This window comes from Mirounga angustirostris, unplaced genomic scaffold (genome assembly GCF_029215605.1).
Source record: "Mirounga angustirostris isolate CCGP_5_RB_7025 unplaced genomic scaffold, mMirAng1.0.hap1 SCAF_14, whole genome shotgun sequence".
NCBI classification, from domain to species: domain Eukaryota; kingdom Metazoa; phylum Chordata; class Mammalia; order Carnivora; family Phocidae; genus Mirounga; species Mirounga angustirostris.
In genome coordinates, this window is record NW_026991722.1 from 85,189,731 (window position 1) to 85,206,038 (window position 16,308).

Below are 16,308 nucleotides of genomic sequence, written 5' to 3' on the forward strand. Positions count from 1 at the left end.
CACAAGGTTTCCTTTTGAGGTGGAAGAAATGTTCTGGAACTAGATAAAAGTGATTGTTTCACAACATTGCAAATGTACTAAATGCCACTGAATTGTCCATTTTAAAATGGTTGAAAGGGTAGGGGCGCCTGAGTGGCTCAGTCAATTAAGCACCCGATGCTTGGTTTTGGCTCAGATCATGATCCCAGCTTTCTAGGATCAAGCCCCGTGTCCTTTTAGGCTCCATGCTCAGTGGGGAGTCTGCTTCCTCTCTCTTCCAATGCCCCTCCTCCTGCTAGTTCTCTCTCTCTCTCTCAAATAAATAAATAAATCTTAAAAAACAATAAAATAAAATGGTTTAAATGGTAGGGAGAGGTGCCTGGGTGGCTCCAGTCAGTTGAGCATCTGGCTCTTGGTTTCAGCTCAGGTCATGATCTTGGGGGGTCCTGGGACCCAGCCCCACGGTGGGGCTCCATGCTCAGCAGGGAGTCTGCTTGAGATTTTCCCTCCCTCTGCCCTCCCCCCGCTGTCTCTCTCTCTCTCATAAATAAGTAAATCTTTAAAAAAATAAATAAAATGGTTAAAATGGTGAATGTAATCACCATTAAAAAAAAAAAAAAAAAGCTTGCTGGGGCACCTGGGTGGCTCAGTCAGTTGAGCGTCTGCCTTCGGCTCAGGTCCTGATCCCAGGGTCATGGGATCAAGCCCCGTGTCAGGCTCCCTGCTCAGCGGGAAGCCTGCTTCTCCCTCTCCTGCTCACCCTGTTTGTGCTCTCTCTCTGTCAAAGAAATAAATAAAAATCCTAAAAAAAAAAAGTTTACTGATGGACAGAGGTGGGATCAAAGTGTCAGAGTCTCCCGATTTCCTTTAGGGAGTTATGGACTAGAGGAGCCCTGAGTACTCACTGGGTTTCAGACTCCACTGCATCCTTTCTCTTCTTTGTTTAGGCACACTCAACCCCACCCCAAGGCCTTTGCGCCTACTTTTTCATGCACCTGGAATGTTTTCCTCCAACTCTTGGCCTGGCTACTGTCATCCCCACTCAGGTCTCAGCTGTGCTGTCACTCCTTAAACACTCCCACAATCCTAACTGGTTCCTCCTGATCTCCCCAACCCCAAGGTCCCCAGTGTCATGCCATCCAGTTCACATGTTTCACAGCATTGATCACGATCTGGTACTTTATGGATTTGATTACTTGCTTATTGTCTGTCTCTCCGCAGCTCAAATATGAGTTCCATGAGAAAAAGAACATCATATTGCCACCAGCTAGACTCCTAGACCTAACTTTACTCATCTGCTTGTACCCACTGACCTTTGTCCTACTGTTTTCCTTACGCTCTTCTTTCCAGTTTATCTCTTAACTCAGACAAAAGACCCAAGGGGCGTAACATCCCATGATGGAAAACCAAAACTACCTCTCAAGCAATAACAACTTCCTGGATGAAGAGCTCTGGCAGCCCAGACCACCCAGACCAGTTTGAGCTTAACCCCCAACTCATGCCTGCATAGATGGACCATGGAATGACCCACGGAGTGATGGGCAGTTACCTTTACTTCATTATAATATGAAAGTCTCTGCCCAAGGAGGAGCACAAACCTCATTAACATAACATGCAATGTATGTATAGGCATGTTTCCTTAAGGAGCATGTGTGACAATCTCCCCTTTCTAAATATTCATCCTCACCCTAAATAAAAGGAATCCATTCACCATGGCTCAGGGAATCACGGCTTTGGAAGTTATTCCCTGTGATCAACTTATTTGCTGCAAATAAAGTATCCTTTGTGGGACATCTTTACCTGGTGTAGTTTCTTTTTTTTTTTTTTTTTAAGATTTTTAATTTATTTATTTGTCAGAGAAAGAGAGTACAAGCAGAGGTAGAGGCAGGCAGAGGGAAATGCAGGCTCTCCCCTGAGCAAGGAATCTGATGTGACTTCATCCCAGGACCCTGGGATCATGACCTGAGCCTAAGACAAACGCTTAACCGAGGAGTCCCTAGCTGGTGTAGTTTCTATCTGTGGCTCACCAAGGAGTGAACTCCTGTTAGTTCGGTTACAATATGGCTTATCCACACCATATCCCCAATGTGGACACACAGTGCACTCTCAATAAAAACTTGTTGACTGACTGACTGACTGAATGAATGAATGAATGAATGAATGAATGAAACTCACCTTGGAAAAATCAGGGAAAAAATCCAGCCTTCTTTAAGGAAAATCAAGCAGGACAAAGTTGAGATTAGCAGTTATTATCTGTCTATAGGAGGAAATGAGATTTTTTTTTTGGCCTCAATTTTAGAAATTTATCATGGTGAGATCGTCTCTTCCAGCGACCTGCTACCCACCAGAGCCATTCACAATGTCCTAGTCCCTAACTAGCCAAAAAATGCTTTGCTGCATCATCATGTATTCTAACCCTTACCTGTTACAATTTAAAACCTGGTACCAACCTTTGAGATTATAGCCTAAGGAAATAATTAAGGGTGCCTTCCAATTACAATATTGTTTATGATAGCAAAAATGGAATCAATCTAAACATCCAATAATAGAGGATAGTAATTATGAAACACCATACTTGTGAAATCCTTTCATAGATATGAAAATTAATGATCTGGATCTATATTTATTGACATAGAAAGATGTCCATTTTTTTGAGTAGAAAAGCAGGTCACATCTTTTTTTTTCCTATTCATGTTCACGGAAATGGATGAATACATTACACAGAATAATTTTATCAGGAAGATGCTTTCAACTGCAAGTAAAAGAAAACCCTAAGTCAATGACTTTGCAATGAGGAAATGTACTTTGCAAAATAAGAAATCTGCCCCTCAACCCAGCAGCCACCCCCACTTGTGCAGCAGGCTCAAGCTCTCTCCCTCTCTTGCTCTAAAAAAAAAGAACCTACGCAGGATGGGGAAGGGGCATGTGGCCAAGGGGAGGAGGGTGGATGCCCAGACAAATTCAGTTTCGCTAGGAAGATGGCGACGGGAATGGATACTGAAGTGTCAACTATATCAGTATGTGTTCTCTAGAGAAACAGAACCAACTGGATTTATTTATCAATTTTTACATGGAATTGACTTACACGTTATGGAGGCTGAAATATCTCAAGACAGGGCGCCTGGGTGGCTCAGTCATTGAGCGTCTGCCTTCGGCTCGGGTCATGATCCCAGGGTCCTGGGAGCTCCCTGCTCTGCGGGAAACCTGCTTCTCTCTCTCCCACTCCCCCTGCTTATGTTCCCTCTCTTGTTATGTCTCTTATCTGTCAAATAAATAAATAGAATCTTAAAAAAAAAAAAAAGAAATATCCCAAGATGTGCTGCTGGCAAACAGGTGACCCAAGAGAGTTAATGGTGTGGTTCTACTGCAAGTCTGAAGGCCCGGGACCCAAGAAAAGCAGAGATTTCTCTTTGAATCTGAAGGCCCCAAAAGACAGATGCTTCAGCTCACACAGTCAGGCTGGAAGAGTTCCCTCTAACTCAGCCTTCTTTGTTCTATTCAGGTCATCGGTTGGTTAGCTGAGGCCTCCCCACACTAGGGAGGACCATCTGCTTTACTCATATGTGAATCTCATCTAGCAACACCCTCACAGACACACCCAGAGTAAAATTGCACCAAATATCTGGCCAGCCCGTGACCCCATCAAGTTGACACATACAATTAACCATCACAGCAAGGAAAAGCAAATGCTGCAAGGGGCACACAAGACAATGAGAACTAGGATTTCTCTCTATAGTAAGTTGGTTAAGAGCACCTTGGCTTGGATCCAGCCTCTCTATGTTCTAGCTACATGCATTAGGTTAAGCTGTTTAGCTTCTCGGGGAGTTTCAGTATAAAATACGGATAATGGGAAGAACCTACATCATGGGGTTGTTTGGTGCATTAAATGAGCTAATATGTGAGAAGTTCATAACACAGTGCCAGACACATCTAAGTGCTCTAAAAATTACAGCTATTATTATCATTATTATATCATGAATTGTGAAGTCATCCCTTCTGCCAGTTATCAGTGTATTGCCTCTCAGCTCCAAATTGCTCCTCCAATGATTGCTCCTCTATAATAGGCAGGACTTCCTGAGCACTTTTTCTTTTAAAGATTTTATTTATTTATTTGAGAGAGAGGATGAGAGGAGAGAGCACATGAGTGGGGGGAGGGTCAGAGGGAGAAGCAGACTCCCTGCCGAGCAGGGAGCCCGATGCGGGACTCGATCCCGGGACTCCAGGATCATGACCTGAGCCGAAGGCAGTCGCTTAACCAACTGAGCCACCCAGGCGCCCTTCCTGAGCATTTCTAATTTGTACTGACCACCTTGCTGAGCTTTCTCAAATAGAGACCACAGAAGGGACAAGGCAGGAGAAAGAGGCTTTCCCATTGGTTCTGGCTCCTGCACCATGGGGCAGTGGCATGGGATGAGGCATAGCCTGGGAAGCAAGTGTCAGATGATTCTCAGACCCTGGGGAAGGCTTTGGCATCCAAAGGTTTTTCTGCTCTGGCTTTGGGGAGAGTGCCAACACTTCCCAAGCTGATTCTAAGTGATGGTGCCAGTGAGTGGTCCAACTGCAGCAGACCCTGTTAAGAAACCCCAACAAGCCCTGCCTGATCCCATCCATGCCCACCTTCCTGCTGCTATTAAACCAAAAACTACCAAATCCTTTATCTTGGGAGAAAATCTCCAAGTTTTCAAGGAAGGACCAGCGCAGAGTAGGTCAACTTCCCAGACTTAGTGCTTGGTAGGAAAGGGAGAAACGTGGGCTCTGAAAAATGGCTCCCCAGAGTGATGCTTAGGCACCCTACTTTTCTAAAGTACCCTCGTTAACTTAAGGGTGCAGTCAAGGGGAAGAACCACTGAATCAATCTCTTGGATCCTGAGGTCATCATTCTGGCTGCAGCTCACTTGCCGTGTGAAGTTGGACAAAGTCCTCTCCAGGCTTGGCTTTCTTCTCTTATGATATAAAAAAATCAGTGTTGAGGGGTGGGGAGCCAATAAGATCAAGCAGACGATAGCACATAGTAGGTTCTCAATTTATGGTCCTAATATATGGGGATGGGGGTGGCCACCAAGCAACTACTTCACATTCCCTGGGCCCCCCCGTGGACTTGCCACATTCTCATTGGAGATAGTGGATGGGTGGGATTGTGATTGAGAGTCCCCTTCCCTAGCAAGGAGCAGGTGTGTGTCTCAGGCTAGCCAGTGGGATGCTCCCTCCTTGGATCAGGAGCTTCCAACAGCTATAGCTCGTTTCACCTGAGTGGTGGCACCCTAACCACGCTGTCCTCACCAGGTGACTATTCCCAAAGGTCTCTCTTTCTGGAGCTGCCTTGCTTTCAACCCAGTTCCCCAGTCTCCCCTGGACTCTGGGAATGCCCGTTATCCTTCCAGTTTATTCCCTTTTCCCTAGGTTAGCCAAAATGAACTTCTCTGGCTTCGGGCCAAAGACAACTGACACTGACAAGTGGAAAAGAGGGGATTCCGAACCCCCTCAGGGAGAGGACACACTCTGAGCGGTCCTCAGTCCTTGTGACAGGGCTGAATCCTGGGGGGGGGGGGGCTCTTGAGGGCAGGATGCAAGTCCTTAATGTGGACCTCAAGGCCCTAACAGGACCTTGGCCTCCCACCATCCTCCTTGTTCATGCCACTCCAGCCCCACTGGCCTCCAAGCTGTTTGTCACACCCAGTGGCACACTCCCATCTCAGCCTTTGCACTTTCTGTTCCCTTTGCCTAGAATGCTCTTCCTCCAGAAATCCTCAAAGTCTACTCTTTCTCTTCTTTACTCAAATGCCACCTCCTCAGTGAGACCTCCCTCAAGCACCCTACTTTAAAATACAAACCCCACCTGAGTGGGCCCTCCTTGTCTCCTTTGCCTACTTAATTTTTCTCCAGAAACTTCCAACATGTCACATCATCTGCTTATTTTGTTGTCTACCTCCTAAGCCCTTCAAGGGCAGGCTTTTGTCTGACTTGCTCACTTCGAGCAAGTAGGTGCTCGAAGGGTAGGTGCTCAATAAATGTTTGTAGACCTGAGTTGCAGTCTGGGTGGCCGTGGTCAATAAGCGTTGGTCCCAAAGAAGCCATTGCCTGCCTGGCCCTGGAGGTCCTGGCTGACAGGTGCCCTATTGGGGTCCTGGGAGGATCCCACTCTCCCAGTGATCTGCATGTGGGGAAGGGAGCCACTCAAGGCCTGGCCATATCTTGGAAGACTCTCAGTAATAATAATAAAAAAAATAATAACAATAATAATAATAATAATAATAAACAGCAGCTATCTTTTACGGTTGCTGGCCTTTTTTCCCAGGTCTCGGTTAAGTGCTTCACATTCACTATCTCATTGACGTCTCATATCATTCCTATGGTGTTATCGTATTATATCCATTTTAAAGATGAGAACACTGAGGCTCGAGCCTGGCACAGAGCGGACCTCAAACAAATGACGCCTCCCTGCTCAGCCCAATAGAGGTTGTGAGGGACCTGGGGCGCCTGGCGTGGGGGGTAGGGCCTCCCGCGGAGGGCGGGGTGCTGGCCGTTCGGGCCCGAGCGTGCGTCCGGCCCCAAAGGACCCTCCCGCCCGGCGCCCGGCCGCGCAGAGGCGGCTCTCCGGAGGGGCGGGGCGGCCGCGCGGTGGGCCCTGACGTCACCGGGCGCTCGGCCCCGCCCCGCCGCGGCTGCTGCAGCCGAGCCAGCGAGCAGGCACCGCCGCCGCCCGGACTGGGAACGCAGCGCGCGCGGCCATGGCCTCGGGCCCCGCGGGTAAGCGGGCGCGGGGCGCGGGGCGCGGGGGCGGCGGGAGGACAGCCCTGGGCCCCCGCCCCCAGCGCTGGGCTGACCGGCTGTCCCCCCCGTCTCGTCCCACAGAGGCGGACACGCGACAGAGGCTGCTGCGCACCGTCAAGAAGGAGGTAGGTGCCGGGGCGGGGGGCGCGACCCTGGGGAAGGGGGCTGCCGCAGCCCCGCGGGGAAGGGTCTCTAAAGGAGTGGTGGTTCGTGGCAGAGGGGGTGGCCACCTCGGGTGCGGGGCTCACCTGGGTAGGTATTTACCTCCTGCAGCACTGGAGGCGGTGAGTTTGGGGATGGGGGCCTCGGGTATTGGGGGGGCTCTGGATGCTGTGTGCAGGGGCGGGTGCAGCGGGAGGGCCCCCCAGGTGTGGGGCACACCTGGATGTGTCTGAGTAGGACCCCCTCTTGTGGAGGAGCAGGTGGGTGGGTCTCACTAAGGTGAGGCAAGCACCTGGCGGGGGGGCGGGGGGGGGGCGACAAGACGTATTGGGAGGTGGAGGCCTGGATGGAGCTGCAGAAGGAGGACCAGACTTCGGAAGAGGGGAAAGGTTCACTTTGGGAAAATAACAACCCCCCCCCCCCCCGCCCCCGTCTCCCCTTCCCCCCAATTCTCAGTCCTTGGATCCACCCCCCGGGAGCCAGGGGACTCCCTCCCTGAAAGTCCCTGGTCAGTGGGTTACTCCATTTGTGGGCATGTGCCAGGGCGTCTTGGCAGGTGGGTTCCCCTCACCCACCCCTCCCCACCCCCCACACGCAGTAGGGTGAGAATCAAGTAGGGCTCAGCTGCCCTTCTGCCCCTTCACTCTCCTTGGGGCCAGCTGGGGAGCCCAGTCTAGCCTTTAGTTAATAGCGCTTGACTTCCGGCAGAGGGGTGAATCTATAGTGATGGGTTCCTGGGAAGCATTTAGATGCCTGGACCGTGTGTGCGTGTGTGTAGAGCACGCTCACGCCTGTGTGGGCGAGGACGTGAGTGTGTGTGTCTGAGAACATCTGTGCATCTGTCTGGAGATATCCAAGTGTATCTCCATATTGCCTGTCCATGTGTCTGTGTGTTTATCTGTTTTTGTGAGTATGATGTGTATCTGTGTGATGCATGAATCTCTGTGTGCATGAGTGAGGCTGTGACCATGTATGTGTGACTGTATGTGTATATCTTGCCTTCCTTATGTCACCTCACATCCCTCACCCTGGGACCCCATCACTGCTGAGCTGATCACCTATCTTGAGTCCTCAGCCCGAGATCATGAATGGCTGCAGACCTTGGGGGCTGGCCTGATTCCTTTGCTTCTGTGTTTGAGTTTGTGTGTGTGTGTGTGTGTGTGTGTGTGTTGAGGGTGTCAGCCTTTGGTGTCAGCACTGAGCACCAAGAAGGCCCTCCCCACGTGGTGGCAGACAGCCATCAAAGACAGCCTTGAAGCTGGGACCTGTTGCTGCCCCACCCTCCTCGGAAAGCATGGGCGTATGTCTGTGTATAGGTCTCTGTGTGTGGCATGTCCCGTGTTGTTGAAAGAAATCAGCTCCAGGGCTGGTTGTACACTCTAGCATTTCTGAATAAGGATGCACAATAGGATACGTGGAATTCCTCAGAAAGGCCCAGAACTTTTCACTTTAGCCCTCTTAGAGGCACTGTGCAGATCTGACGAAAGCTCTATCTAAATAGACCATCTTTCCAACAGAACCTACAGATCTACAATATTCTGATGACTGTGTTGGGGGAGGGTGTCCATAGAACCTTCCCAAAAGCCTTCAGGTTAAAACCTGCAGTCTCTGTGTTCATTGTTTGACTAAACCTAGTTAGTTTAGGTTAATTAGGTTAACTTCCCAGATGTTTTCACCTGGAACGGCTATGTTTTTAAGGAAATGGTTTGCTGGTTCAATTGGGAGGGGTCTACAGGCAGAAGAGCGTGTGAGCAAGACATCTGGGGAGAACAGTGCCTCTGGGCAGGGCTCAGCTGGGGCCCTGGTACCAGCTCGGCCAGCAGCTCCCTTGGTGCCCTGGCCAAGCCCTTTCTCCTCTCAAGGACTCAGTTTCCACATCTGGAGAAAGAGGCATTGGTCCAGTGTTCTTAGAGATCCCACCCATGTTAGTCTAGTTTGGGATATTGGCAGGCTGTGGGGGACACTTTGACCCTGGTGACCAGAGTTGTGGGCTTGCATCCTCTGTCCTGGGAGCAGCCAAGTTTGGGGCTTGTAATGAGCTTTCTGACTGGCATAAGGCCGAGGCCATCACCTGATCAGAGGGCCGCCTGGCACCCTGCTTTGTGCCTTAGGGGGTCAGGGACAGAACCTTGCAAGTTTGGGCAAAGGGCCTCAAGCACCCCATTACCTGCAGTCAGAAGGCAAGGCTTACCATCACAAGTTGGTGGCTGATTCTAAATTCTGCATTTCTTGGGGCACGTCATTTCAGTAATCAGATTTTCCATATAGTGGGGGCTACTCTGTGCCAGACCCTATGTACACAGTAACTTTATGAGGTGACTGAGATTGTCCCCACTTTACGGACAAGGAAACCAAGCCTGGAGTGGAGGTGTGAGCTGCTCAAGAGAATACAGCCAAGAAGGTGCAAAGCCAAGGACTTAACCCCAGGTCTGTCTGACATCAGAGCCAGGCTCTTACCTCTTATATGCCAAATGTGCCCATCCAGCCTACACGGCACAGGATGAGTCTCAGCATGTGGGTGGCATGGTTTCCATCATACAGAAGTGACAAATGGCCCAGACAGAATAAATGATGTCTCAAGGGTAGGGAACCAGTAAAGGGAAGACAAGTTCAAGTCTTCAATGAGCATTTGTTCAGCATGGATGCCCCTAAGGGCATGGTGACAAGTCCATCCCCCACCCCCAAGACAGACCTCCTCTCTCCTTTCCTTCCTCTGCGCACCTCTTTGGGGAACATCTCCCCCCAGTATCAGAGACCCGGTCTCCAATGGAATGGTGGAGGGAAGCTCTTTGCCTAGAAACCTAGGAGTCAAGTCTGCTCTTCCTTCTCCCTCCTCCCCCATCTTCTGGGTTCAGAGGAGCCACATCCCTGCCTGTCACAGCCTCGTTCAGAGGCACCTCCCATCATTCTTTCTGGAAGGGGTGGCTTAACAATCCGTTTCCTTAGACAAGGTGTGCAAGTTTGGGCTGAGCCACGGAAGCCGCAAAGGCCAGCGGAGGCTGTGGGGCTGGAAGCTCTGTCCAGTGCTGACTCTGGGAGCCAGTATGATCCAGTACCATGAAGCGGGTCAAGAAAAAGCTTTGGGCTCACCCAGAGCTGGGTTCAAATTCTGGTGCGTTTATCTACTGAGGGGCATCTGTGTGCCAGACACCAGTCTGGGCTCTGTGGATACAGCAGTGAATAAGATAAGTCCTGCCCACTTGGGGCTGACATCCCAGTATGGTAGACAGACCCCAAGAGACATTCTGAGTGTAATTCAAGGGATCATGACAGGCTTTGCACCGACGTGTGAAGGAGAGGCACTTGGCACCACAGGAACACATAACAGGGTGAAGTAACCTCATGCAGGTAGCCCAGGAAGGCGTTCTGGAGGCAGTGATGTTTAAGATACGTGAGGGATGAGTAAACCTTCTAGTTGGAGGTAGGAGGTGGGAAGACACAGAGGAAAACCCTTCCTGGCAGAGGGAACTGCATATACAAAGGCTTTGTGGCTGGAGGGAGCACTGTGAACTCGAGGGATGAAAGGACTGGGAAGTGGCTGGAGTACAGAGAGAAAGCAGCATGGTGTCAAATGCAGAGGGGCAGAGCACAGTGGTCCTATCCTAAAAGCACAAGGAAAGGAGCAGGGAGGACATGAGCTATATGCAGGTAGAGGGTGGAGCTAAACTTGGTTGCTTGTAAATTGCACAGTCTTAGACAAGCATCTCTCTTTACTTCACAAGGGTCCTGAGATACAGTTTACTCATCAGGAGGATGAAGATTACTCACCTTTCAGGATAAGCCATGTGAAAACACCCACCACGTGAGCCTGAGCTGCTTCTGGGCAGGCGTCTTATTTTTTTCTGTCTCCCCAGTGTCGCCAAGGGAAAGCTGGAGACAGGGTGGCCTCGGCATAATTTCCTCCAGTTAAACCCAACCAGCTCCTTCCTGGCTCCTTCCTGGCCCTCTTCGCCCTCCCCTCCTTTCCTCTCCCAGCCTCCACCCCTTAATTTTGTTTTGGTTCCCTGAGCAGCGGGGACTGGCTTCTTGTTGCCATGACGACTGCCCTTAAAGGAGCCAGCCACGTGACACGAGTTGATAACGGAAGTGGAGTGACTAACTGCCTTGTTTTCTTGCCTGGTGCTGGGCCTGGGAGGCCTCTTGATTGCAAGGGAGAAGGCTGCAGCTGGAGGACGGGAGGAGAGACCCTGGGAAGGAGGCAGGGGGACGAGGCGGGTGCTGGAGAGGAGGCTCCCTTTACTTCTGCAAACTGGGGCTGGTGGGAGGGCTCCCCACGACAGCTCTAGTGCCTGAGCTGGGCGTGTTTGGGGAGCTGGGCGTGTTTGGGGAGCTGCGCCGGGCTGGCCGCGCCTCCTAGCCCTCGGGTGGGGGGTGATGGGATGGGGGAGGAGGGCTCCACATCCTAAGAAGACTGGAGGAAAGTGAGAGAATCAACCCATGTTTCTACTAAGACCCCCATGGTGCTTCCACTTTAATCCAGTGGTACTCAATGAAAGAAGGGTGACAATTTTGCCCCCCGCCCCCGTAGGGTCATACAGTTAAATTCGAATTCCAGATAAACCGTGAATTTTTTTTTTTTTTTTTTAGTGTATGTATTGCTAAATCTGGCAGCCCTTCCCCAGGGGACATTTGGTAATGTCTGGAGCCATTTCTGGTTGTCAAAACTGGGGGTGCTGCTGGCATCTAGCGGGGAGGGTCCAGGGATGCTTCTCAGCTTCCCGCAATGCACAGGACAGCCCTCCTTCCCCACCACAAAGAAGCGTCCAGCCTAAAATGGCACTGTTGTTGAGACTGAGAAACCTCTGTGCCGGCCACTGTGCTGAGTGAGCCCCAAACGTTCCCTCCTCCACTCTCCATGGCGGCCCTGAGAGGGAGAATACTCATCTGCTTCACCGTGATAAAGAAGGAGCTATAGGTACAGAGAGGTTAAGCAGCTCCCTTTAAGGTCACACAGCCAGGCTGTGGAGAAGCCAGGATTCAAACCCTGCTTTGTCGTCAGGCCCTGACGGGTGGCCTCACAGAGGTTCAGCGTAGTCCCTGGAAATGTGGCTGGGGGTCAGGCGTGTGTAGGGGAAGAGATGAGGCAGGACAGGTCCATTATGGCAGCTTGTTCGGAGCTGTGAATGCCTGGTTGTAGCATTTGCTCCATCAGATGGTGGGGAGCTGTGGAAAATTTATGAGCAAGGAGGGTCTTGCTTGCACTTGGACTTCAGGAAGTTTCAGCTGATAACAGGGGCCAGGAGGGAGCCTTTTGCCACTTCTTGGAAGAAAACGTTCTCCTTTCTTTCCTTCCTTCCTTCCTCTCTCTCGACCTGCCCTCCTTCCATTCCTTCCTTCTTTCTTCCACAAATATTTATTGCGTATCTACTGGGTACCAGGTACAGCTCTAGGAGTTTAGAGAAGGAGCAAAGCAGCATCCTTGCTCACATGCTCTCATGAAGCATATGATCTAGTTGGGGGACAGACAAATAATAAAGAGATGCAGGCACACCTTGGAGATATTGCGGGTTCGGTTCCAGGACACCAGAAGAAAGCAAATACAGTGATCAATTGAGTCAAAGGAATTTTTTGGTTTCCCAGCGGATATAAAAGTTATGTTTACACTATGCTATAGTCTATTAAGTGTACAAAAGAATTGTGTCTCAAAAAATCAATGTATATGTCTTAACTTAGAAATACTGTTATGTATTATATTTTTACCTTATTGTACACATTGTATACATTTTTAATATATACATTTTTTAAAGATTTTATTTATTTATTTGAGCGAGAGAGAGCAGCAGAGGGGGGTGAGGAGCAGAGAGAGAGAAGCAGAGTCCCCACTGAGCAGGGAGCCCGATGTAGGACTCGATCCAGGGACTCTGGGATCACGACCTGAGCAGAAGGCAGACGCTTAAGTGACTGAGCCACCCAGGCACCCTATATACTACACATTTTAAGTAGGAGGTGCAGGCTTCCCCAAAAAAAAACATTTTACTGCTAAAAAATTGCTAACCATCATCTGAGTGTTCAGTGAGTCATAATCACTGATCACAGATCACTGTGATAAATATAATAATAAAGAGAAGTTTAGAAATATTGTTAGAATTACCAAAGTGTGACACAGAGACAGGAAGTGAGCAAATGCTGTTGGGAAAATGGTGCTGATATAGACTTGCTCGATGCAGGATTGCCACAAACCTTCAATTTGTTAAAAAAAAGAAAAGAAAAAAAAAGTAGTGGGTCTGCAAAGCACAATGAAGCAAAGTATGCCTGTATTAGAAGTCATAAGTGCTGTGAGGAAAATAAAACTGGAACGTGGGTGGAGAGTAGGTGGTCAGGGATGACCTCTCTGATGGGGTGACATTTGAGCAGAGACCTAGAGAGAAGGAGAGAACCCTGCTGATGTCTGCAGGAAGGGTGTTCTTGACAGAGGGAACAGCATATGCAAAGGTCCAGAGTCAGGAGCAATGAAGAACGAAGAGGCCAAGGAGCCTGGAGTAGAGTGAACAGAATGGAAGAGGAGGAGACGAGGTCAGAGAGGGAGTAGGAGGTTGCTTCTGCAGGGTCTTGTGGCCCTTGGACATGAGATGGCAGCCATGGGAGGATTTTGAACAAGGGGGGAAGGTGGGGACATGAATTCATCCATGTAGACTGCTCAGGCTGTGGGCCAGTGTAAATGCAGGGGACGAATGCAGGGCACAAGGTCATTAGGCAAGAGAGGAAACTTGTTCTCTCCTGAGCTTTCAATTCTTAGGCTAGAAACCACAGCCCCCCCCACTCTGCCCTGCTCCCCCACTGGCCAAGTAGGGGTTCCAGAAATTCTTGCCAGTCGAATGGGTATAGGAATACTGGGTGCGGATATTTTTGGGCTCTCTGATGCTTATAGGGTTGACTCAAATCAGTTTGCATGTGTCGTGTTTTCAGGCTTAAGATGGCGGAAATTCTGCTCATGAATAATGCAGTCACATTCGTGCGGTGCATTTTGATGCTTTTTTCAGGGCTCTGGCAATATGGCTTCCAGGAGACTTTGCTAGTGCAGGGCCTGGGTTTCAGCACCCCCTGGTTGGATGTGAGGGTGGCAGAAGGGCTTCTGGCTTGGTTACATCTCCTGTGCAGCCTGGCTGGGTCTTCCCCTGCAGTAACCTCAGGAGGGGCTCCAGTGGGAGCATTTGTCGCTGGTGGGCAGGTAGGAAACGGCATTTTTGTCACCCCAGTGGGCCGGCAGACCTCAGGATAGGAAGCGAGGACACCGGAGCCCTTGCCCAACTCTGCCCCTAACCACCTGTGGCCTCCTAACCAATCCCTTTTCCCTGTGTCCTTCTGCTTTCTAAGTGGACAAGGTTGGACAGCTCCAGGATTCTAAGAACCTCAAGCCCTCAAATTTGGCCAGCATCACTTTCCGAGAGCCAAGTCTCCCCGCGTTTTGTCAACTCCGAATTTGCCAAGCCTGTATTTAAGACCTATTCAAACTCAGTAGCTGATGAGACTATTTGGGAGCCTTCATTTCACTCAGGGAAAACAAGGGCTCAACTAAAGGTATTCTAATAGGATAAAGATTTTTTTTTTTTTCTTAAACAGCATTTCCTGAGCATTTTATATAGATGACCTCATTTAATTGTCCTGATGCCACCACATGAAGTGGCTAAAACGCTGTGCCTTAAACATAAGGATATTGATACACAAGGATCAAGTAAGTTACCAAATGTCACAGACATTGTCAATAGTGTAGCATGGGGTTCTGGCCCTAGAACCCTGCTCTGCATTACTCCGGAGCTGAAACCAATGACCTACTTATGATCATAAGCCATCCTGAGCATGTGGAGTTGGGGAAAGGTCCAAGCTTTGGAACCGGACAGCCTTGAGTTCAAGTTCCGGCCCTGTCATTTAGTGGATGCATGAACCTCTCTGACTCGTGTCCTCGTGCATCAGATGGCAAGCGTATACCGTTCTACGCAGCCCTGCTCTTATGCCCCGTGGGTAAGCCCTGGGCTGGGGGTGCTGCAGCCACGAGAGCAGTGCTATAGACTGGGGAGGGGGTATTTCCTGGGGTCCGGAGGAATGAGCCCTGGAACGGGGGTCAGGAAGTCTGAGTCTCGCCTGGCTGCCTCGCCATCCTGAGGTAGGCAGTTGGGTCTTCCCTCTGGGTCTGGTTGCTCATTGGCCTCATCGAGGTAATCCCTCAGCCAAGAAAGGACGGACGCCCTCGTAAGCCTGCTGGCCCCGCCACTTAGTGGCTCTCGGAGCCCCTAGGTGAGCAGCTAAGGGGGCTGAACTCCAATGGGAGGCAGTGTATTTTTCTTTTAGTAGTAAGAAAGACAGGAATAGATTCTCGTGCTTTTTCTTCGGAGAACCTTGAAGGAACCCAGGTTTATAAAGGACAGTAACAGTTCCTTTAGCCGTGAGTCCTCATTTAAAAATCAGATAACAGAAGCCCCAAGAGTTAAGAGACGTGGTGATACCTGGGACCCTGAACGGATTCTCCTTTAATTTTTATTATTTAGTAAGTTATGTTTAATTAGTAAGTTAGAATTATAGCAACTATCATGCATTTTTCCTTTTTTTTTTTTTTTAGAAATAAAGACATCTTTACAACCACCATTTATTAAATGCTGTTCTAAATTGCTTTGTTTGATCTTATTTAATGCACCAAGCAAGCTTCCTTTAGAGTAGGAAACAACAAACAGCAACTCTACTGATGAGGGAAATTGAAGCTCGGAGATGTTAGGAAACTGGACCGAGGTGGGGCTCCTGGGTGGCTCGGTTGGTTAAGCGTCTATGTATGGCTCAGGTCATGATCTCAGGGTCCTGGGATTGAGCCCCGTGTCAGGCTCCCTGCTCAGCAGAGAGTCTGCTTCTCTCTCTCCTTCTGCTCTTACCCCCCCCCCCACTTGTGTGCTCTCCCTCTTTCTCTCTCAAATAAATAAATAAGTAAATAATCTAAAAAAATAAAACTGGACCAACGTCACACAACTGAGAAGTAGCACAGCAGGGTATTTTTAGCCAAAAGGGAAAGAAGCTCAAAAAATCGATTTATTGGTTCAGGGGTTTGGGAAGTTTGGAGTGATGCCAGCTTCAGGTGCAGCTCTATCCAGGGGTTCCAATCACCGTGGGGCACATTGCTCTGATCAGTCAAGGGACGGTGGGGCTTCAGCCCAGTGAGAGTGAGGGAGGGGACCCAGAGGAGAGTCAAGGTGAAATGACCAGACAGGGACATGGGAACCAGGCAGACAAGCCACAGATGTCCACCTAGACAAGGTGAAGGGGCCGGCATCCGGAGCCCAGCCCTGACGTGCGGACAGCTGCCCCAGTCCTGCTGGAAGTGCTACTTGAGGACCTACTGGGTGCTAGGTGTCCGCCAGATCAGAGATTCTACTCTAGCAGCGTGCACAACCCTGAAGTTGTGCAGACACTCTG

General features: G+C 49.9%; 1 protein-coding gene across 2 annotated transcripts in view; it reads left to right on the forward strand.

Annotated features, from left to right (window-relative positions):
- The first annotated feature begins 6,628 nt into the window (after window positions 1–6,628).
- Window positions 6,629–16,308, forward strand: part of SGSM1 (small G protein signaling modulator 1) — an 89,066-nt gene continuing 79,386 nt past the window's right edge. For both annotated transcript variants that reach the window (XM_045887439.3, XM_045887440.3), the window contains exons 1-2: window positions 6,629–6,726; window positions 6,832–6,875. In XM_045887439.3, coding sequence (XP_045743395.1) covers window positions 6,708–6,726; window positions 6,832–6,875 — 63 coding nt within the window. In that variant the 5' untranslated portion in view covers window positions 6,629–6,707. The remainder of the gene's footprint in view (window positions 6,727–6,831; window positions 6,876–16,308) is intronic.